Source organism: Neltuma alba, unplaced genomic scaffold (genome assembly GCF_004799145.2).
Source record: "Neltuma alba isolate B1F8T4 unplaced genomic scaffold, ASM479914v2 tig00013429_pilon, whole genome shotgun sequence".
In the NCBI taxonomy this organism is placed as follows: domain Eukaryota; kingdom Viridiplantae; phylum Streptophyta; class Magnoliopsida; order Fabales; family Fabaceae; genus Neltuma; species Neltuma alba.
Genome location: NW_021637679.1, coordinates 34,766 through 54,266, shown reverse-complemented (window position 1 = coordinate 54,266; position 19,501 = coordinate 34,766). Strand labels below are relative to the sequence as shown.

General features: G+C 35.3%; 3 protein-coding genes across 12 annotated transcripts; 2 read left to right on the top strand and 1 right to left on the bottom strand.

Moving 5' to 3' along the window:
• Positions 1-496: 496 nt before the first annotated feature.
• On the top strand, positions 497-6,124 carry LOC114737315 (probable lactoylglutathione lyase, chloroplastic). Of its 2 annotated transcripts, none has more exons than XM_028925231.1 (9): positions 497-742; positions 1,178-1,382; positions 1,489-1,613; positions 1,725-1,789; positions 2,065-2,268; positions 2,359-2,406; positions 3,416-3,523; positions 3,790-3,930; positions 5,754-6,124. In XM_028925231.1, exons 1-9 carry the CDS (start codon positions 652-654, stop codon positions 5,793-5,795), a joined length of 1,029 nt encoding a protein of 342 aa, XP_028781064.1. In that variant the 5' UTR covers positions 497-651; the 3' UTR covers positions 5,796-6,124. The 2 variants fall into 2 exon arrangements, with proteins under 2 accessions (XP_028781064.1, XP_028781063.1); XM_028925230.1 differs by having other exon boundaries at positions 500-742; positions 2,056-2,268.
• A 4,622-nt stretch (positions 6,125-10,746) lies between these two features.
• Positions 10,747-17,521, bottom strand: LOC114737313 (casein kinase 1-like protein 3). Of its 9 annotated transcripts, XR_003739414.1 has the most exons (21): positions 17,212-17,514; positions 17,077-17,117; positions 16,761-16,830; positions 16,493-16,641; positions 16,109-16,204; positions 15,919-15,989; positions 15,591-15,652; positions 15,438-15,501; positions 15,228-15,312; positions 15,019-15,145; positions 14,478-14,560; positions 14,314-14,371; positions 13,786-13,916; positions 13,417-13,608; positions 12,989-13,297; positions 12,492-12,587; positions 12,097-12,188; positions 11,505-12,011; positions 11,325-11,412; positions 11,030-11,159; positions 10,747-10,921 (listed from the first exon to the last, which is right to left on the bottom strand). XR_003739414.1 is itself a non-coding variant. In XM_028925228.1 (15 exons), exons 1-14 carry the CDS (start codon positions 17,285-17,287, stop codon positions 13,429-13,431), a joined length of 1,293 nt encoding a protein of 430 aa, XP_028781061.1. In that variant the 5' UTR covers positions 17,288-17,514; the 3' UTR covers positions 12,833-13,297; positions 13,417-13,428. The 9 variants fall into 9 exon arrangements, 1 of the variants encoding a protein (XP_028781061.1); XR_003739419.1 differs by having other exon boundaries at positions 11,325-12,011; positions 13,816-13,916; positions 17,212-17,521; XR_003739412.1 differs by having other exon boundaries at positions 11,325-12,011.
• A 702-nt stretch (positions 17,522-18,223) lies between these two features.
• LOC114737314 (transmembrane protein 234 homolog) lies at positions 18,224-18,986 on the top strand. The gene has a single exon (XM_028925229.1). The coding sequence runs from the start codon at positions 18,350-18,352 to the stop codon at positions 18,764-18,766; it is 417 nt and encodes a 138-aa protein (XP_028781062.1). The 5' UTR covers positions 18,224-18,349; the 3' UTR covers positions 18,767-18,986.
• Positions 18,987-19,501: the final 515 nt, after the last annotated feature.

The window sequence follows — 19,501 nt, the reverse complement described above, 5'->3', positions numbered from 1 at the left end:
AAGACTAAAACTATACTTTTTAAAGTTAAAAAACTAAATGTACATTTTTATAATATTGTAAATAATTTTCTCTATCTTTTTTCTACCGCTATAATGTAAAATATTTTCATTACTAATATTATTATCTTTTTCTTTCAACCCAAAAAAAAAATACAAAAGAAGAGTAAAGTGTACTGCCTCGTAAGTTTTGTTTGTCATCACGTTTAAAATCACTTATAAATATATTTTATGTAAGTTGAGACAAAATTTTTCTCATATATTTACTTTATATTTTGTATATCACAGTTAAAAATTATTTATAAATTATCTAAAGGAAAATGGAGATAGATAAAGCGAGAATGAAGGCACTGTGGCTTCAGGTATTTTGATAATTGCTTTTACTGTTGATAGCACGGTCCCAAAACAAAACATATTCATTCACAAGTGATCACATATTATTCGTTTGTGCACAGCCAGCGGCGCGAGAGAGATGTCAGCAAGACAGCGATCAATGCGTTTAACATGGGACTCAAGCTACAGTTGATCACATCAGCTTCGTTGTCGTAGTCTCACTGAGAGGAATATGATAAGGAACATTTAAAAGTCAAATAAAGCAAGCTTATCAAGTATTGACCTCACTCTACGCTCAACGCTCTGGTGAGAGTGATTCCCATGGCGTCTTCGATTCATGCCTCTCTGTCCGCCTTCAATCTATCTGGTCAAAACCCTACTCGGCGCCTCTCCTTTCCTCATCAGATTTGCGGTAAGTTCTGTTCTTTCGGTGCCCCCTTTTGAAAATCCACTCATTTCAGGCTAAATTTCTTGGCTTTCATGGAATCTTGAGTCACATGGCAATTGGATGCTTCTTGGTTTGTCCATAGTTAATAATAAGCCTATGAATGAGTCTCTATGCTTCAGTCATGGATCTATTAGGCGAATTCTGATAGAAATCGACTTTCATTTCTTTCTTTTCACATACAGTTGTTGATATGACAGAATAGAACTTTCATTATTTGGGAGTTGGATTTTCCAATTGCTATATTCAAATTCATCTCTAGTGCTATTTTGTCTGCTTTAAATTGTCTATAGTGCTGCCTGCAACATTCGTTATATTCTTTCATTGCAGTTGCGATACTGAATTTGATTGAAAATTACTGTATAATTTCACGAATTGTAATTATTTTGGGTTGCCATTCAGTTGTTTCGCAGAACAATATATCTAACTTGAAAGCATCCAAGCCACTGAGACTAGATGCTAAATGTGCGAGAGTAATGGCCTCAAGGAGTGTGTCCCAAGCAAGCAGAGCTGCTACAACAGAAGACGTTCTAGAGTGGGTCAAACAGGACAAGCGAAGAATGCTTCATGTTGTATATCGTGTTGGGGACTTGGAGAGGACCATCAAGTATATCATGACACATACATACATACTACTCATTACTAATGCAGTATTCTCTTGAATCAACACCGTAACGTTATTATTGAAGGAAAAAACTACCTGGCAATTTCAGATTTTATACAGAGTGCCTGGGAATGAAGCTGCTGAGAAAACGTGATATACCAGAGGAGAGGTATACGAACGCCTTTCTTGGATATGGACCTGAAGATGCACAGTTTGTTATTGAACTGACATACAGTAGGTGTCTGAGAATATTTTAAGATCTGTGAAACTACAAATCCTGAACCACCTGATATTTGATAGATATGAAGTTTTCCTCTTTATTATTGTTATCTAATTATGTTTCAGATTATGGAGTTGATGCATATGATATTGGGAATGGATTTGGCCATTTTGGCATTGCTGTTGATGATGTAAGTTTGCGTAACTTGTCCTCTCTATCTTTTATGAGCATCTTTGATTTCTCATAATGCGTTCAGTTCTGATTGTTTTTTATACCCCTCATGTATGCACTAGTCCGTAGCTGCGCCTATCTGGTTTGTCCTCCACTCCTCTTAGGGATGTGTTGGGGATTTGTGGCACAGTTGTTATTATTATTATTCAGAATCCTTTCTCTTGATGCTAAAGAAATGTCTAGGATGGACTTCTTGTCTTTTTAATTCTCACTATCCTCTATTAGGTTGAAAAGACTGTAGACCTCATTAGAGCTAAGGGTGGCAAAATAACTAGAGAGCCAGGTCCTGTTAAGGGAGGCAGCACAATAATTGCTTTCATCGAAGATCCAGATGGATATAAATTTGAGCTTTTGCAAAGAGCTTCCTCTCCTGAGCCTTTGTGCCAACTAATGCTTCGCGTAGGTGATCTTAATCGTTCCATAGAATTTTATGAGAAGGTGAGGTGAACGCTATTTTATGTCTGATTTAACACCTTATGATTTTCTTTACACTGGATTTAGTCATTTCCATGGTTGCTTATCATTTAGGCTTTTGGTATGGAACTTCTTCGGACACGAGATAATCCTGAGCAAAAGGTATCTTTCCTTTCTATTATGTTAATTAATGGCATGATCTGTAGGTGGCATGCCTAATGGCCAAGAGGTAAGATTATTAGAGTCTATATCAGATCATGGGGCTTTAATGCCCAAACTATAAGATACTGTTTCATCTGTATAAAAAAAAAAAAAATTAAGCTTGAGGACAAGAGATAGGTCATTGTTCAGATACAAATAATCGTATCAGTCCTTTGAGATGATGCCTTGCATGAGTTCAAACTTTTAAAAGTAATATTCGTTAGTTGTATTTACTATTCATTTTAGGCATGTTTGTTATTCTTCAATAACTTGTTTTGTACACCATTGTCATAAAATGTTACTTTACCTTCTAGCCTATTGTTTACTGTGGTATACTGAATCAAAATATGACTCAAGATAGAATGGAAGGATTTTTTATTCTTTTTTTTTTAATTTTATTTGAATTTCAATTTATATGTGATAAAATTGTTAGGCTCAGCAGGTGTTAACTGGGGAAATTTGGCTCCTTTATGAGCCGTCAAGATCTTGCACATTGCTGGTGCCCCTTGTGGCTGTGGCAATAAAAGAAAAGTCCCTTGAATTCACCAGCGACTAGGAAATACCAGCTGCTGAACAACTAACGGACTTTCCTTGGTTTGAGGATTTTGTGATTTCCCAAAAGTTTCACCGAAAAAAAAAAGACCAAAAGTTAATTATGAGAACATATCTTATTGGCCTTTTTCAAATCCTTATTCATAATCTTGCGCAGGTCTTCTGTTCTAACTTCTAACAAGTTGGCCTTGATTTTGTTCTGCTTTATATTTGGTTTGAAATGTCTGTATGATGTGCTTTGCTTTCAAGCCCTGAATTGAACTACAATGCTTACATTGCATCTTGCTTTCTTTGGTGGAACCAATTTTTTTTTCCATCTCCTTATTTAATACTTTCATTCACTTGGTTTCCTTTAAATTGTTTTTCATCCTTCAATGTTTTATTTTATTTATTTAATTATTTCTTTTGCCTTTGGTAGTATACCATTGCAATGCTAGGTTATGGTCCTGAAGATACGAGTGCTGTCTTGGAATTGACTTACAATTATGGAGTCACTGAGTATGATAAAGGAAATGGTTATGCTCAGGTTGGTAGAACTACCTTTAGTTCTTTAACACTTTTTAAATCTGCTAAAGTTTTTTTTTTTAATGTATAATTACTTGCTATTATACGTATACTCTATTAAGATATTAGATTTTATTTTTTTTATGAAGTATTAACAGAAATATATAGGGCTTTGTTATCAGATTTCTTCAAACATGTTACCTATCAGTTCTTTACTGACCGTTTCTTGCCATTCATTTGAAGATTGTTTTTTGTATTTAGTCATGTTCTTTTATTCTCCCTTTGCAGATTGCAATAGGTACAGATGATGTTTACAGGACTGCCGAAGCTATCAAACTTGTTGGAGGAAAGATTACTCGGGAACCTGGACCATTACCTGGCATCAACACAAAAATAACAGCATGCTTAGATCCTGATGGTTGGAAGACGGTATAGCTTTTTAGATTTTATGATTTCTTTTTCCCCCGCAATATTATGAAACCATGGTACCCGCAGTAGTGATATTGAAATGGGTGAAATCATTAGGACATCAAACTCCCCTTTTTATATTTTCATTAAATCTTATCAAATGAAGTAGTTGGTATTCTCAATGCATATCAGGACTACTAGGCATGTTTGTAATCAGATTTGGAGAAAAATCGGGATTTGTGTTTTGTGTTTTCTGGCCTTCACATCAATAATAGGCGCTGTGCAAAATATAGTGAAAAATTTTCTTACCAATTAAACCTAGTTACATTTTGTGAGACATAGCAATGTTTCCAAAGGTTATAGAATTCTGAATCTCATTTCACAGTGAATGTGTGTAAGTGGAAGTATTCCATTTGATGACAATGGATTTTGGGATTGGGAGATAATGAGTGCTAGTATTCCTGCTCAAGAAACAACTGAAGAAGACAGAAATCCAGAACCAACTCAATGCTAGGAGTAGGAGAGTTCTGAAGAAACTAAGGAAGAGAGGGAAGGACTCTGGAGTCAGAATCGGAAATCTTATATTATGGCTCTGAAGTATCTTGAATGATCTTAGGATGCATCAACACAGGGCTACCAAGATCCTATTTGACAATGAATCAACCATGGCCATGATGAGGAACCCAGTGTTCCATGACAAGACAAAGCATATCAAGATAAAGTACTACATTAAGTCCTTAATATAAGACCCAGATGACTGATATGGGAAGATTAAGGAAGTTAAATAAATTACTTTAAAGTATTATATTTATCGTTTCCAAACTAATTTGTTGGGCTTATAAACTGATACATATAATTTAATATATATAATTTAATAATACACATAAAAGATTATGTAACATATATTATAATTAAGTAATTTTTTTTAACTTAATTGATTTCTTCAAATTAGTCAATTAGTTCTTATATTAAGGACTGGAGGTAGTATCATTTTATAAGGAAGGCAATGAAAGAAGACGAGATACAGATCTTTCATTGCAGTGCTGAAGATCAACTGGCCCATTTTTTTACCAAACCTACGTAGAAAATAGGGTTTCAAGCACTTAGAAATTTGGAATGGTAGCAAACAATTGCATCAAGGAGGAATAATATATTGTCCCAAAAAAAGAAGCAAAAGAATTGCATCTTACTATATGCTAAATAATCTTTACACCTTTGGTTGATGCTAAATACTGATTAACCAAAGGTTCCTAGTGTTCAGCTGAACTTTCCCTCCCAAAAAGCAATGTCAATACATGCTTTTCTTGTTTAGGATTATATCTGAGTACAGCTGACATGTTAGGCTGTATTTCTTTATTTTGATAGATGTTAAGTCTTATAATGCTACTTCTTTAAGCTGTAATTTTTTGTGCCTATATAGATGTGTGAAGCAACAGAACCAAAGTTTCTGCTCCTAAGTTTTTCTTGCCTTCCATCTTGATTTTTCCTATTTTTCTTCAAAATCCAAACGGCAATGCTTATGAATTAGAAATCTCAAAATTTGGCAACTGTCTCTAAGGGAGTGTTATTGGGCTTCATTCTCTCAACCTGGTGAAAGTCAATTATTTTCACATGGATATGTTGAATAACTGCCAAATAAGTACACCTGCCTAAGCCCTGCAACAGCCACCAGCTCCCACGCTACTTAAATTGTTCATTGACTTCGTTCATTTCCATCTTCTGTTTATTTCTCATTTGGTACTTTCTTATGCACGGTAGAGATCTCTAGTATATTTTTGAACTATACTTATTTCAGATAATCAAGTATTTTATTTAACTTCTTGTACTTATTTTCTATTGTGCAGGTTTTTGTAGATAATGTTGATTTTGTTAAAGAGTTGGAGTAGAGTTTCTGATCTTGGTCTTTGCAATCTTGAGAGACTGACGTCAAGTCACTGGCAAATCAAAGATAATCTTGATTTAAGCTGCTTGCAGGCTTGCACGATACAATGTACCATATTCAAATCCGAGTTTTGTAGATAGTTTATTAATGATTATAGCAATGACCAGAGTAGCCAATTTCTTTACCTTTATAAAATAAAGCAAGTTAGTTTGAAGCACAAATCTCTTTATTTCTTCATTTTATGTACTTTTAACGATTTTATAATAGTACAAATTGTCTAAATTTCACATTGGATATTTCATAATAGTATTCTCACAATTTCTTGGCCTTTCCTACCTTGAGCGTTGTTATAAGGAACTTCAGTATTCTGAAATAAGGATTTAAGTGAAGTAATTTTTTTCTTTTTTTACACATTGAAGTTTAGGTGAGTTGGATCTTTAGGCATCACAATGATCAGTGCATGTCTCTAAACTCAAAGAACGTTTAAAAAGATATTTACAAATCGCCTTATCAGCAAGACTCTTACATCGGTAACAAGATTTGAACCCACAATCTTATGTATTATGAGTTAATTCCTTACTAATTAGACTAACTTTTATTAACAGGATTTAAGTGAAGTAATAATGAGATAGAAATTCACTCCCCCCCAAACCCCAACACGCGCGCACACACAAAGTTGTATGTAATTCAGGGGATGTTAATGGTGTATTTGCATTTTGCTAATTATCAGGATTATCTGAAATCTCAATCAGAAAACAACACGTGGATAAATTGAAGTCACTTCATTACATGATATTGAAATCCTGGGGAGAGAATGAAATAGTTGCTGGTAAACCCTAATGATGCATGACTGGGTCTTTAATGCTAGCCAAAAAAACACAATAATAAAGAGGTTGGGGAGGTAGATCAATGACTGTGTTCTTCACAAATTCTGATCTGACCAGATCTCAGTACAACTACAGCATGATATTCTCTGAATTATAGTTGTTGTTTTTTTGACTTTTGAGAACAGAGGATGTAATACATATCCCATTGACAGGCACAAACAAATGATTACATACTGCCCAGTAAGGAGTTGACTTGATATATATATATGTGATCATTATTAAGTGAAGGAGGTTTGTTCGGGGTGAATGATAAGCAGAAGCAATTAATATTCAATCTAAGCCTTGTTTTACTGTGATGGCCTGGCATGATCATGATTAGCAATGGCAGATGAATTTCAGGGCTGGCCGGAAGAGACAGATTTGATTTCCATTCATAGTTTTGCTTTAACCAAACTTTCTTTCCTTTTCCTTTTAGCCTCTCTGTTAATGGTAGGTGAGAATCTGCCTGCTTGTCTGGTCCCCCCTTTATGGCCCCCTCTACATTTAAAAGGCCCTATGTAGTTTGTAATGAGTGTTTGTGAGTTTTGCCTTTCCCTGAGGTCTTGGGGAAAAAAATTGAAGAATTAGCTTTGGCTAGGCCCTCTTAGAGCCTTGGCTTTAAATGGTTTGCATGCCTTGGATAGGCCATCTGTGTACTTCTCTCTTTATGTTTGTCTATCAAAATGTTTCATTTGCATCTTCCCGTGAAGATGCATGTGAGAGTATCATGACCATTCTACTTAATTTTGGTTCATCTTTCCATTTGAATTTTTGAAAATAAAGTGCATGTGAAAGTTATCATAGGTAATAAGGTAAGCGGTGAGAAAATCTATAAGATCCACTTCTCTTTTACTCGTTTTCTTTCTTATAATTCTCTTAATTTAAAGTAAATGTTTCATGATTTTTTTTTACTTTTTCTTATTATTTTAGTGATTATTAAAGATGTTTGATTCGCAAGATATAAAAGAGAATAAAATAAGAAAAAGTAATTTTTTTGGATAAAAATAAAAAAATACTTAAAATCAAATAATTGTTATTGAGTTTTGATGTTGAGAGAAAATAGAAATTGCACACCTTGAATTTCGTACAATGGAATGGAATCTGATTCCATTATTATCAAAGCTACCAAAAGTTACACTTTATTGGTCAAAAAATGGAGGAAAAAATATATTCTGACCCATATTTTTAGTTAATATTTTTTTTTGACAAACAATATTTCTAATAAGTCCATGTATCTCTCTTAAAAGTGTATGAACTTAACTAATTGGATTTTTTTTTCTTTTAAAAAACATGCAAATAAACCTAAAATTTTTGGTGCTAATCATTTCTACTATGGCTACACATCATGGAAAAACAGCAAGATTCTGGTAAAACCACAGAGACCATACTGGAAAAGAGCAGTGTGGTAGGATGGGGCCATATAGCCATACCCATATTTCCCAAAGTTTTTTTTTTGGCACAAAAGAAAGGAATAACTAGCGACCTGTTTTTTTTCCCTGTTTTCTGAATAATTTATCTTATGAAAAACCAAAAAAAAAAATCAGAATATGTTTTTTTATATTTTGTTACTTTTTCTTCTACAAAACTAACTTACAACATTGTAATTTCATTAATGCAGTGAAACAAATTATTTTTTACCCTTCACTTTACCATTATAGAAATGTTTTTCAAAATAATGATTCAAAAAGATTTTTTGTAAATTTTCTGTTTCCAAAGTTTTATCTAAAAAAATTACCCCACAAAATTATTCTAATGACACAGAAATAGAGAACAGAGCCAAACATGGCCTAATTCTCTCTCAAATTTCAGAGACGAGGATCCAAAGGAATTATGTGATGTTAATAATTACCACATTACTTTCACTTTTTGCATTTTCTTCATTTTGTACTGATGACTTAGTAACGGTCGTCATTATGGCACTTACTGAACCAGAGGACACTGATTTTTTTTTTTATTTACTTTTTTATTTTGGCTTTTATATATCGCCACCACCTTCCTTCTGTCTTCTACATTAATCTTCCTCAAACTCCAAACAAATGGATGGTAACACAGAAAACTCAAAGCTTCCTTTTATTGCAGAAAATCATCACTGCTTATCTCCTTCTAACCTCTTTCATAAAACCCCACCTGCCCATTTCAGCAATCTCTATCCTATGTTCTCTACAATAGGGAAGTTCAACAAGCTCCAAAAAGAAACTACTCAGAAAGCAGATTCTTCTATGGCATGTGAAGAAGAAGATGAAGCTTTTTCTGGGGATTATTCTTACTATGATGTTGCAGCTAGTGAAAGTTGCTGTGCTAAGTCAGACACAGATTCTTGCAGCCAAGTTGGTGATGCAGATGAAGATGAAGATGATGAGGAAGAGGTGAGTTTGGTTGAGTTGTTGCAGAATGATGCGAAGGCCAAAAAGAAAATGGAGGTTTTGGCTGAAATGGTTGGAGTTGACAGTACAGAACCAGGGGCAGTGTTGACTGAAGTTGTGAGAGTTCTGAAGCACTTAAGGAGGATGAGCCGGTTTTAATTAACAAGGGCTTATATCTGTGTGTGTGTGTGTGGTGGTAAGAATGTTCAGTTCTTACCTGTTGAAATGCGACTGTGTAATTTCTGAATTTGAGAAATTCTCTTTCTTGCCTTCTCTATCTATCTGCATTTAATATTTTTTCCCTGGTTTACACTTAGTTTATAAATTGATAAGGGAGGTGACACTCGAGGTTTGAAGGAAAATAAATCCTCTACAACTTTTCATTACTCATGTATGAGAAAGAAATTGCTTCTTTACAGAGGTAGAATCAGGATCACCTGAAGAGAAAGTTACAGAAATTTGATATGAGAAAAATTAGACATTTTAGTACTATAAGGTTGTGTTTGAAGATCCATTTGTAAACTATGGATTCAAATCCAGCTTTGCACTTGTTGGAAAAATTGGGGTTTGTAAGATGATGTCACAAAACTTTAAAATGTGTTATTTCAGCTAAATTTGGAAAATGTCATTTTGGGGTTTCAAAATGGACACAAACATGGTTAGCAAATGAACCAAGTTTGCTAAACATCAATTTGAACCTTTAAAAACCAAAATCCAAACATGCCCTTAATTTAGGATGGAAAAGATACTCATATCTTTTTAAAAAGCGATATTAATCTCTAGCAATCATCCAATTCTTAAAACTGGAATACCTTTCTAGATTTTCAAAAAGCTGTTAGAAAAGGAAGTAAAAGATACAGCAGTTTTATGCCCCCCCAAAAAAAAAAAAAGAAAAGAAAAAACAGTCCCAACCATTTCCTCCTTTCTTCTGGGTTGTCCAAGAAATCATTTTCCCATCAATTTGTTGAACAGAAAATCACTCATTAATGCCGAAGCAAAAGTTGCTGAAAGTTTCTATGAACATCATGAGAATTGAAATACAAGCTATATAGGGACATTGGGTTAATTATAAGAGTTGACTAAAAGTAACTCCAACAAATGCCCTTTGAGTGAAAACATATTGTTTTCTTTTTTCTTTTTTTTATTTGTTTGAGTACGTGTGTTTGTGTTTTCTCGGGGCAACGGGATGAAGTCGATACTAATCATGGATGGAAAATAAAAAAATTACATTAGGAAAACTCTCCCATTCGAATCTGACCATCAAATTTGATATGGCAACACCGACCGTCAAATAATCATAGACAGTATAATGGTAATTTTATAAATAGAATATGCCTTTTATCTCGTTGAATAGAAAATAATTAGAATTAGAATTAAAAAATAAGAAGTGTAAATATTCTAGCAAAATAATACATACATACCTCGATTATTGTACAAAAAAATAAAATCGCCCTTCTTTTATGACTAGCAAGCAGAACCTAGCATAAAGAGAAACTAATTGAACCCACCACTTAAGATTTTAATTATCAACAGTGACTTTAAACTGAAACAACCGTCTATTAGTATTTTTTTCCCCCCCTCTCTTTGGAATTATAGGGAAGATTAAACCACAAGCTCTTGGTAAATCTTTATGCAACTTAGGTCATTGACACCCGTATGGTAGTTGCTTTCAAATTTGGCTTACAATTTATTTTACAAGCAGGTATTTGACCCAAAAATTTTTTTTACGAGCAAGGAAATATGCTGCGTCTGAAATTGTACTGACTTGGACTTGAATAGCCAAAAAACCCTCCGAATAAGCCGTACGCCTTTCCATCAAGTCATCAACCACTTCTTCAACATGATAAGCTAGTATGGGATAGGCTGGGTTGTCTTCCGAGTTTACTTTACTTCGTATGCATCTTAAAAGAATAGAACCAGAAAGATCAGGAGACAAATCTGGCCCGCATAGAACAATTATGACAACGAAAGGGCATGAGCAACATAAAGTTGTGGGTAATCTTACTTACCAACGGATCCCCAAGCACCAGCTAATCTAAGAGTAATGATCACCATAAAAACTGAATCTTGCTCATTGCTTGCCCCCTGAGAGTTGCCCAGATCAGCACTGAGGGGGAGTTTGGGAACCCTTTAGAAGCACTAAAAAAAAAAAAAACTTTTATGTAATTTGAAACAAAATTCCTCACATACTTACCTGGAGCGCACCATAAAATTTTGAAAAGCAAATCCAAACGCCCCTTAAACAGAATGAGAACACATCTAATAATCTATTAATAGAAATCACAGATCAAGTTTTCAGAAGACCTGTGGCAACCAGCGTTCATGCCAAAAACAGCTGTTATGCTCATTACAAAGCCCCAGACCTCATAAAGCAGTTAAACGACAATCCAATCTGGCACAGAAAATCCATTCTCAGATTCCAAGGGTTCAAAACTTCCAGTTGACGGCTTCAAAATGCACAAAAGGGACACGGATTTGTAGAACCTTGATATCGGAAGTGACAAACAGACGATAACTATTTTGATCCCTCAATTAAAGGTGTCACAGAAATATCCAATATTAGAACAGAGGTTTGCAGAATTTCTGAGGCATCTGACGTCACCGCTCTGGCCCCAAAACACCAAAAATGAAAAAAATAAATAAATCTCCCCTTTTGTCCATAAAACTTCAGCAGAAAGCTGCCGTCCAAATCCATATGGTTTTAACATATAATCCAGCATACATTTTTATATTAAAGCACCATCACAAGGTAAGCTAGGTTGTTCCCGGTGTAATCATGGCCACTTTCAAACCTATTGAATCCACATCGAACTATTGAAAATCAGCCAGAACATGCCTTAAAGATGATGTGAAGTAGAAACGATGGAATCATTTATTTCCTCAAGGTATTTACTAAAGGTAGAAGCAGGGTCCTGCTGATAGCAGCATGCATATAAATGGCAATTTTCTGTCATAAATGATCCAGCAGATAATATTGTCTGTAAAAGAGTCCTGCCAAAGTATAATTAATAACTGAGCAGCCTACTCGTAATTTGTTTAAGCACAGGAATATCAGATATTTGGCGTTTCATCAAACCTTGAACTTGGCTGAAATAAACCCAGCCTCTATTCATTGGTCTCGAGAGTGAAGATACAAATTAAACAGGCCAAGTGTCAGAGTATGTGCACCTACAAGTAAATAAGTTCTTCTGGATCATCTTGGTTGTATTAAACAAAAAAGTTACAGCACGCTAAGTTAATAAAGTTAACATTAATCTAAATGAGCAAATGTCTAATCTTTCTAGCAACTAATGATATCATATTACAAAATTTGACACAGCATGCTGGAATATTTCTTTAAATAACAATATCAAGACAATAACCAAGATGATTATCAAAATAGCGAGACAAGGCTCTTGATAATTGAGCACTAAAATTAAAGACCAGAAAGAAGTTAAGTATTTTTGTGATTGCAAAATAAAAGCACCAAACCTTTGATATTTCTCAGAAAACCATTATTTCAGAGATCTTTCAACCAAAACTTTTGCCTCAGAATTGGTATTGTTTATATTCTTGAGAACCTGGTCACTGACAAGAAATTGCAACCGACCAAAATGAGAAGCAAACGATGTGATAAGAATAGCAGTAAAAAGGAGAGACAATCAGTAACATGCATGAGATTCAGTTTAGTTTCCCAGTTCTAAAACTAAATGTATGGATGCTTCATAACTAAATAAATGGGCAATTGAACTAAAAGTATATTGCTTCTTATTTAAACGAGGAAACTAAAATAACGAGGTAAAAAATGAATAAGCATCAAAGACAGAGGCTGAAAAAAAAAATATTGATAAAATAAACTAAAAAGAAAATGGTCAAATACACCTGCGATACATAATATTGTTGATCAATCTTTAACGACTGGGTCACAACTTGTCACATGAAACAAGAAAAATAACTGTTAAAGTAAGGAGAGGGAGCAACTCTCATACATTAATGTTACATAAAGAGATGAATACACAGCAACAGGATCATGGTGGTCCACGTTTCAAATATATGTACAGCACAGAAGCCAAGCCAGAGCAGTCTATATTTCTTATAATGACCAATTATTTGCAGTCCGAAAGTAGCGTGTGGTCTTAAAGGAGAATTGATGCAATTTATCATCTTTGCCGCACAGTTACAGTCTCCATCAATTGATCACCAAAATATTTTTTTTACCAGCCATTTGAGGAATATACGCCGAATCCACACATTTGCAGCTTCAAATATATGCTGAGTCTTCATGACCTGATTCAAAGCTGGAAATACAGCATAATATTATCAGTCAAGGATAAGGGTAACATAAAGATCATACACAACAGAGAGAGAGATATTCTTTTTTTTTTTTGGGGGGGGGGGGTTTAAACAAGAAGTCTACCATATAGATCATTCATTTGGCAGAAGATATGCGTTGCAGAGATGAAATCCAGCTACTTGAAGGACCAATCTTACTGCCTTGGCCACGAACAGGGTTTGCAGCTTCAGTGGTCAAGGCGGGCTTCAGGAATTTCCTTTTTGAGGTACCAGCATGTGAATATGAAGTAGAAGGCATATTTGCTTCTTCAAAAATCTACGAAAAAAGGGGAATATGTACTAAAGACTAGTTTTTTTTTTTTTTCCTCCAATAATTTAGAAACATAATAATAAGAAACCATAAAAGTGCGACTTCAGATTTGCACAAGTCACAAGTCACAAATCACAACAAAAAAGCAAAAAATAAAAATTCTACTCAAATATGGTGACTTACATTCTTTTCAACAGGATTACCAACACCCACATTTTTTCCTGCTGTTGATTTAAACTGCATCTTAACACCAGAACCAGTAGCATTGCCAGATCTAATGTGCTCCGATACATCCCCTGAATAAGCATAAACACCTGATATTTGGTAAGAGCAAAAAAGTTTTAAAAAAAAAAAAATTCAAGACATTTGATTGCAGCTTTAAAACCGAACAAAAAAGTGGGCTGCTACTTCACCCATCTTCCTTGATTCACTAAGTGAAAATTGAAATCAAATTAAAGTCTAACAACAATACACATAAAAAAGAAACAAACATGTCAAAGCTTTATCGTGTTGTTGTTGTTGTTCTCAAAAGAAACATGCATTGCTCAGGCATTTTTTTTCCTTGAAAAACAACTGATTAAATGATAATTAACAAAACTATCAATTTCCCCTATTTATTTGGCGCTTCACATAAATTCATTTCTTGATAGGTTAGCAACTGAAAATCACATAATTAATTTAAAATGCACAAAGAGATAAATAACATCTAACCATGGGAATTGTCAACAACCGTTGGCATTGCCTGACTTCTGCGTGCTCCAGGAGCTGGCTGTGATATGCCAGAATTGAGCATTGTCAGAAGCGTGGTGATATTTATTGGTGTGAAAATCAACCCTAAGAAACTCAAAGAATAACCTGAAGAGAAAATTACTTACAGATGTGTGAGGCTGAACTTTAACCTTCTGTGTCTGTTGGTACTTTAAAATGGTCCAATCAAACACATAATCAAATTCAAAACCTGTCAATGCAAGTTCCGCTTAATTGCAGAGATGAAGACAGAGGTAAAAATTGGAAATTGCACATGTCAATAAAACCAAAGGACCTTCTCACATGCAAGAAATCTTCAAGTGTAGAACACAGTTAGTTATATCGTGTGTCAAAGTAAGCTGTATATGTGTAGGTATAAAGTTGAAGAGTTATGAAAAATTCTAATGCTCTCAGCAGAAACGACAGAAAAAACATAGAGTATTGTATAAGCTGTTTATCTTCTGAAGAATCCATATTATTGTTATATTCATTTTCCCATAATTTGGGCAAAACCTATTCATTCCTCTATCATTCTATTTCACAGTAAACATTCTTGCTGGAACTCGCATATTAATAATTGAGCTCACAAAGAGCATTTCAACGGCCTGTCAACGCAATTCTGAAATCCATTTGATTACGCATTATTTAAAGGATGAAAAGCATAATCACCTTGTCGAGCAAATAGGTCCCGGAAAAGACGCTTCAAAAACCCATAATCAGGTCGCTGGTCAAATGTCAAAGAGTGGCAATAATGAAAGTATGAAGCAAACTCTACAGGATGAGATTTGCTTAGGACCTTTAAAATTATAACCAAACATCTATCAGGATTAGAAAACCTTCCCAAGGATCCCAACAAAACCAAATTATCGAAAACTCACCTCAATAGGAGTTGATACTTTCTTTTCGCATATTTTATCATACTTTTGCTTCTTTGTTGCAGCCTTTAGACCTTGCCAAGGAAGACTGAACACAAATTCATTGCCATTTAGAAGTTAACAACACCATCCTATCACTCTGTTCTTAATAAACAGTGGATTTTGGAGAAGAAAAACTGGCATATCTAAAGCAGCTAGAGAAGAATGACTTACCTTCCTCTAAGGAAGTACAGAAGCACATATCCTAGTGACTCCAAGTCATCCCGGCGGCCTTGCTCTGCATTTAATATCACCAATTAAAAAGATACAACTATTTTGCAATTTAATTGCGATTGCAGTGAAGAGGATAAGTGACTTCACGCTTACCAATGCCAAGGTGAGTATTACAACTTGCATAACGTGCAGTACCTGTTAAGTTTTTGTTCTCCCTGTATGGTGCAATTAGGGTCAGAAATGCGATTGATAATTTGGTACAAAGGTTACTCTGTACCATCCCAGGGAGAGGAAAGGAGAGATAGTGAAAGGAAAGATTTTCCAGGAAAAGTTTAGAAGTTTTTCATAAACTGATTGATGTAATAGATTCAAATAATAAAACAATTCAAATTGATATACATATAATTCTCTCAACCAAACATCAGCGCCTAAAAGACAATAACAAATAAAAACGAAAACTCAGAATTGAACGTTTAAATACCGGTAAGGAATATGACTTTTGGTTGTGGGATCCCGATATCGTTTTGCAAGCCCAAAGTCAATTACGTAAACCTGACAGATACAAAACAACCACCCATTTAGCACCATATTTAGAACAACAAATAATGGATAGGATGACAGGCCAAGTAACGCGTGATCAGAGAAAGACAGAAACAACAAAATAGTTTTACCTGATTGGCCTTCCGCCCAAGTCCCATGAGAAAGTTATCAGGTTTTATATCTCTATGTAGAAAACCCTTAGAATGAACATATTCTATTCTAGCGATCTGCATATAAGAAATGTTAATATCCCATTGCATAAGCATCACAAACAAGCTTATGACAGAATTTATTATTTGCAGGACAAATATTAGACAAAGATGAAGGATGCTTGCTTCCAGTGTTTTCAGCTGAACAGATGGGAAGCTAGCAAAGAAGAGATAATATAAATATGTGAGTGACATTGTATGCCGGCACATAAGTGCACTGATAATTCACCAATACACATATTCATCCGCTTTGGAGATTATGCTTAGGCCCCAATTTGCAGCTGTCAAAACGTCATGCCAACTTACCATCTGATCAGCCAACATTAATACAGTCTTCAACGAAAACTTTCTTCCACAATACACAAAGAGATCTTCAAGACTGGGTCCCAGCAAATCAAGAACTAGCACATTGTCCTCCCGGTCTATACCAGACCACCTTATGCTAGGAATTCCATCTGCATCGCACATATGAGGGGCCACAAGCCAATCATTCAGAATCCAGTCACTCACTTATGGAAACGAACACATAGAAAGTCAGAAAGAGATTAAGCAATTAACATTGCAAAACTCATACTTCCTCCTTGAAGAACATGATACAGTTTTGCCTCATAGAGCAGTTGTGGATGCTTAGTTTTAGTGTTCTCCTGCGACATTCCAAAACACAATAGTTAAGTATTAAAACAAACAAAAAATGATAATGTAATAATTCTACTTGACACCAATCTCTCTCTCTATAAATATATATGTGCTCATACCAGTAAGCTAAAGGATACAAGCTAAATAGTGCATGCACGCCTAATCCATCATGCAAACCTGCTCCACCTCAAAAGGGTAGGAAGCCTCTCATATTTAATCGATTGACATGCATAGAGGAACAAGTTGAGACTTACAATTTTAACCGCGACTATCTCAAAAGTATCGACATGAGTAGCTGAAACAGAGTAAGCAAAATAAACAAAGATAAATCAGTATAAAGCAAGCCAGAACGAGCATTTCCCAAACCAAAAGAAAAAAGAGAACGCTACCGAGGTAAATTTCACCGAAGGATCCGCTCCCGATCTTGCGGCCGAGCTTGTACTTGCCGCCGATGATCCGCTCCATGTTAAATACTTAGAAAAGGTATTTTGGAAACTATCCGCGCATGAAAGAGAAGCTAGAATTCAACAATTCTCCGATCTGAATCTGATAATAGAAAGAAGAAGGCTTTCGGTGACTCTGAGTAACTAATTGCTTGTCTCGTTCGTTCTTCGAACTTCGATGCACAGAGGAGAAACCGAAGCCACACGGGAACGGAGGACGGTAACGAAGGGCATAATAGATAAATGAACTAGGAAGCGAGGCTACTTCTGCCATTCTAGTTGTTGTAAATATCATCCAACCTTCCTCTCAAAAATGGCTCCACTGTCAGGCCCGGAAATTATTAGGACCAGGCCCCAACTGCGCAATCCATACCTTCAAATAGAGAAGGGGGTGTCGCAGTTAGTCACCGGCTACTGCCTCTAATCGCAGTTATAAAATCTCTTTTATAAATTATATTACAAATAATATCTTATAATTATTACCCAAAGTAATAAGATTTAAATGATTCTGAGAAAAATGTTCATGTTTAATAACCCGCAATATCTTGAATATAATTATTTTTAATAAGAAAATACTTCTACTTTAAAAAAAAGTATATTCCAAGTTTGGATTCTTGTTAAAAGATGTGTTTAGATTTAATATTTTTTTGGTTCTAAATATAAATTCCACTTTGTAGTCGGTACTATCAAGCATTAAATATGAACATTTTTCTCATTAAGAATTTAAATTTTATTCGTCACATTGTGAGGGGCTAACCTCTTCGGTTTCGCTGCTAATTATTGATCTTTGTTGATCATGGAGCCTGATTTGAAGAGTTGACTGGGTTGGTGCCTTAGTTTAGAGTGTGCTTTTTTTTTTTTGCTTTTATCAGGCTTTGTATAGTGGTATTTTTATTTTATAATATAATGCGCTAAAAAAAGTGGGCTTCTACAATAAGATGTTCAAAGGGGGGCCACAACTTGCCGCATCTTTGAGCCCATACGCAACACAGAGGCAGAAGCCCCGACTATCGCTCCGACCATCGCTACCGGCGAGACCGAGAACCCTGATGAGTTCCTGAAGACGAGCTAGAGAGAGAGAGGGATGGTGGGGGATATAGAGAAGATGATCGCAGTGGGCCTCGTATGGGGCGCCACGAATGCTGTCATGCGCCGCGGCGCTCTTATTTGGGATCAAGCTCTCAAATCTTCGTCCTCGTCGAAACCACTCCACCACTGTACCACTCTTCCCAAGAGATTTCTATTTTCTCTCAGAAATTGGCTCAAGCTTCTCGCGATCTGGCAGTACACCATCCCCTTCTTGATCAATCTCTGCGCCTCTGCCACTTTCTTTGCTATTCTCAGTGACGCCCCGATTTCGCTGGCCGTCCCCGTCACCAATGCGACGACGTTTGCCGCCACCGCCGTGTTTGGTATGCTCCTTGGCGAAGAAACCCACGTCCCTCGAGCTTTGTTTGGTACGGCTGTTATCATATTGGGAGTTTGGTTATGTATTAGCTAATCAATTTTTTACTTTTGGTTTGTTTGATTGTGAATCTCAATTTTCGACTCTTGTTTTGAAATTTTGAGGTGTATAGTTTATGTTGATGAGTTCTGAATTCGGTTCTTGTTTGTTTATCTTGTTGATCCTATAGTTTCAAAGTTTAGTGCTGGAATTAGTTGGCAAACGAAAGTCTCTGATCCCATTTATGATTTAAGAAGTGGTTGCTTTCCTATTGTTACTGTTTTGTTGCCTTTCTTCCCAGTTTTGGTTTTAGGTATTTGTATATGATTATGCTTTATTTACTATCATCAAAACTACATGAAATGCTACCTGCCAAAAAGATGATGAAATCAGCATATATTGTTGAACATGGGTTGACTAGTTAATGTGAAAGCAAGCGAAGGCAATCCAACATTAGTTCAAGTTGTATTGGGTAAGGGTTGTTTTGGGTTCAGAATTGAGCTCACTTGCAACTTCTAAAGGTTTGTTTGTATCTGCCTTTATTTTATAAATTATGATTAAAAAATTATTTATAAGTCATTCTAACAAGCTCTTGTGTGCTTAAAATCCAATTGGATTATGCTCTTCAGAGCCCAGCATAAAATGGATCCCTTTGAAGTTTGTATTGTTCTGCTTTCAAATTTCTTCTTGTTTGTTCCTGAAGTCGACGAGCCGGCTTTTATTTGATTCACTTTATGTTACAATTAGGTTTTTATGTTTAGATGCATAGAAATATTAAAGTAACAGAAGTTA

Excerpts from the sequence above, each read along its gene's own strand:
- LOC114737315 (XM_028925230.1), top strand. The coding sequence starts at position 652 with ATGGCGTCTTCGATTCATGCCTCTCTGTCCGCCTTCAATCTATCTGGT. Across the intron at positions 1,614-1,724 it reads TGTTATTGAACTGACATACA|ATTATGGAGTTGATGCATAT; the intron begins GTAGGTGTCTGA and ends ATTATGTTTCAG. Across the intron at positions 3,524-3,789 it reads AAGGAAATGGTTATGCTCAG|ATTGCAATAGGTACAGATGA; the intron begins GTTGGTAGAACT and ends CTCCCTTTGCAG.
- LOC114737313 (XM_028925228.1), bottom strand. The coding sequence starts at position 17,287 with ATGGAGCGGATCATCGGCGGCAAGTACAAGCTCGGCCGCAAGATCGGG. Across the intron at positions 17,118-17,211 it reads CTTCGGTGAAATTTACCTCG|CTACTCATGTCGATACTTTT; the intron begins GTAGCGTTCTCT and ends ACTCTGTTTCAG. Across the intron at positions 16,831-17,076 it reads AGATAGTCGCGGTTAAAATT|GAGAACACTAAAACTAAGCA; the intron begins GTAAGTCTCAAC and ends GGAATGTCGCAG.
- LOC114737314 (XM_028925229.1), top strand. The coding sequence starts at position 18,350 with ATGGTGGGGGATATAGAGAAGATGATCGCAGTGGGCCTCGTATGGGGC.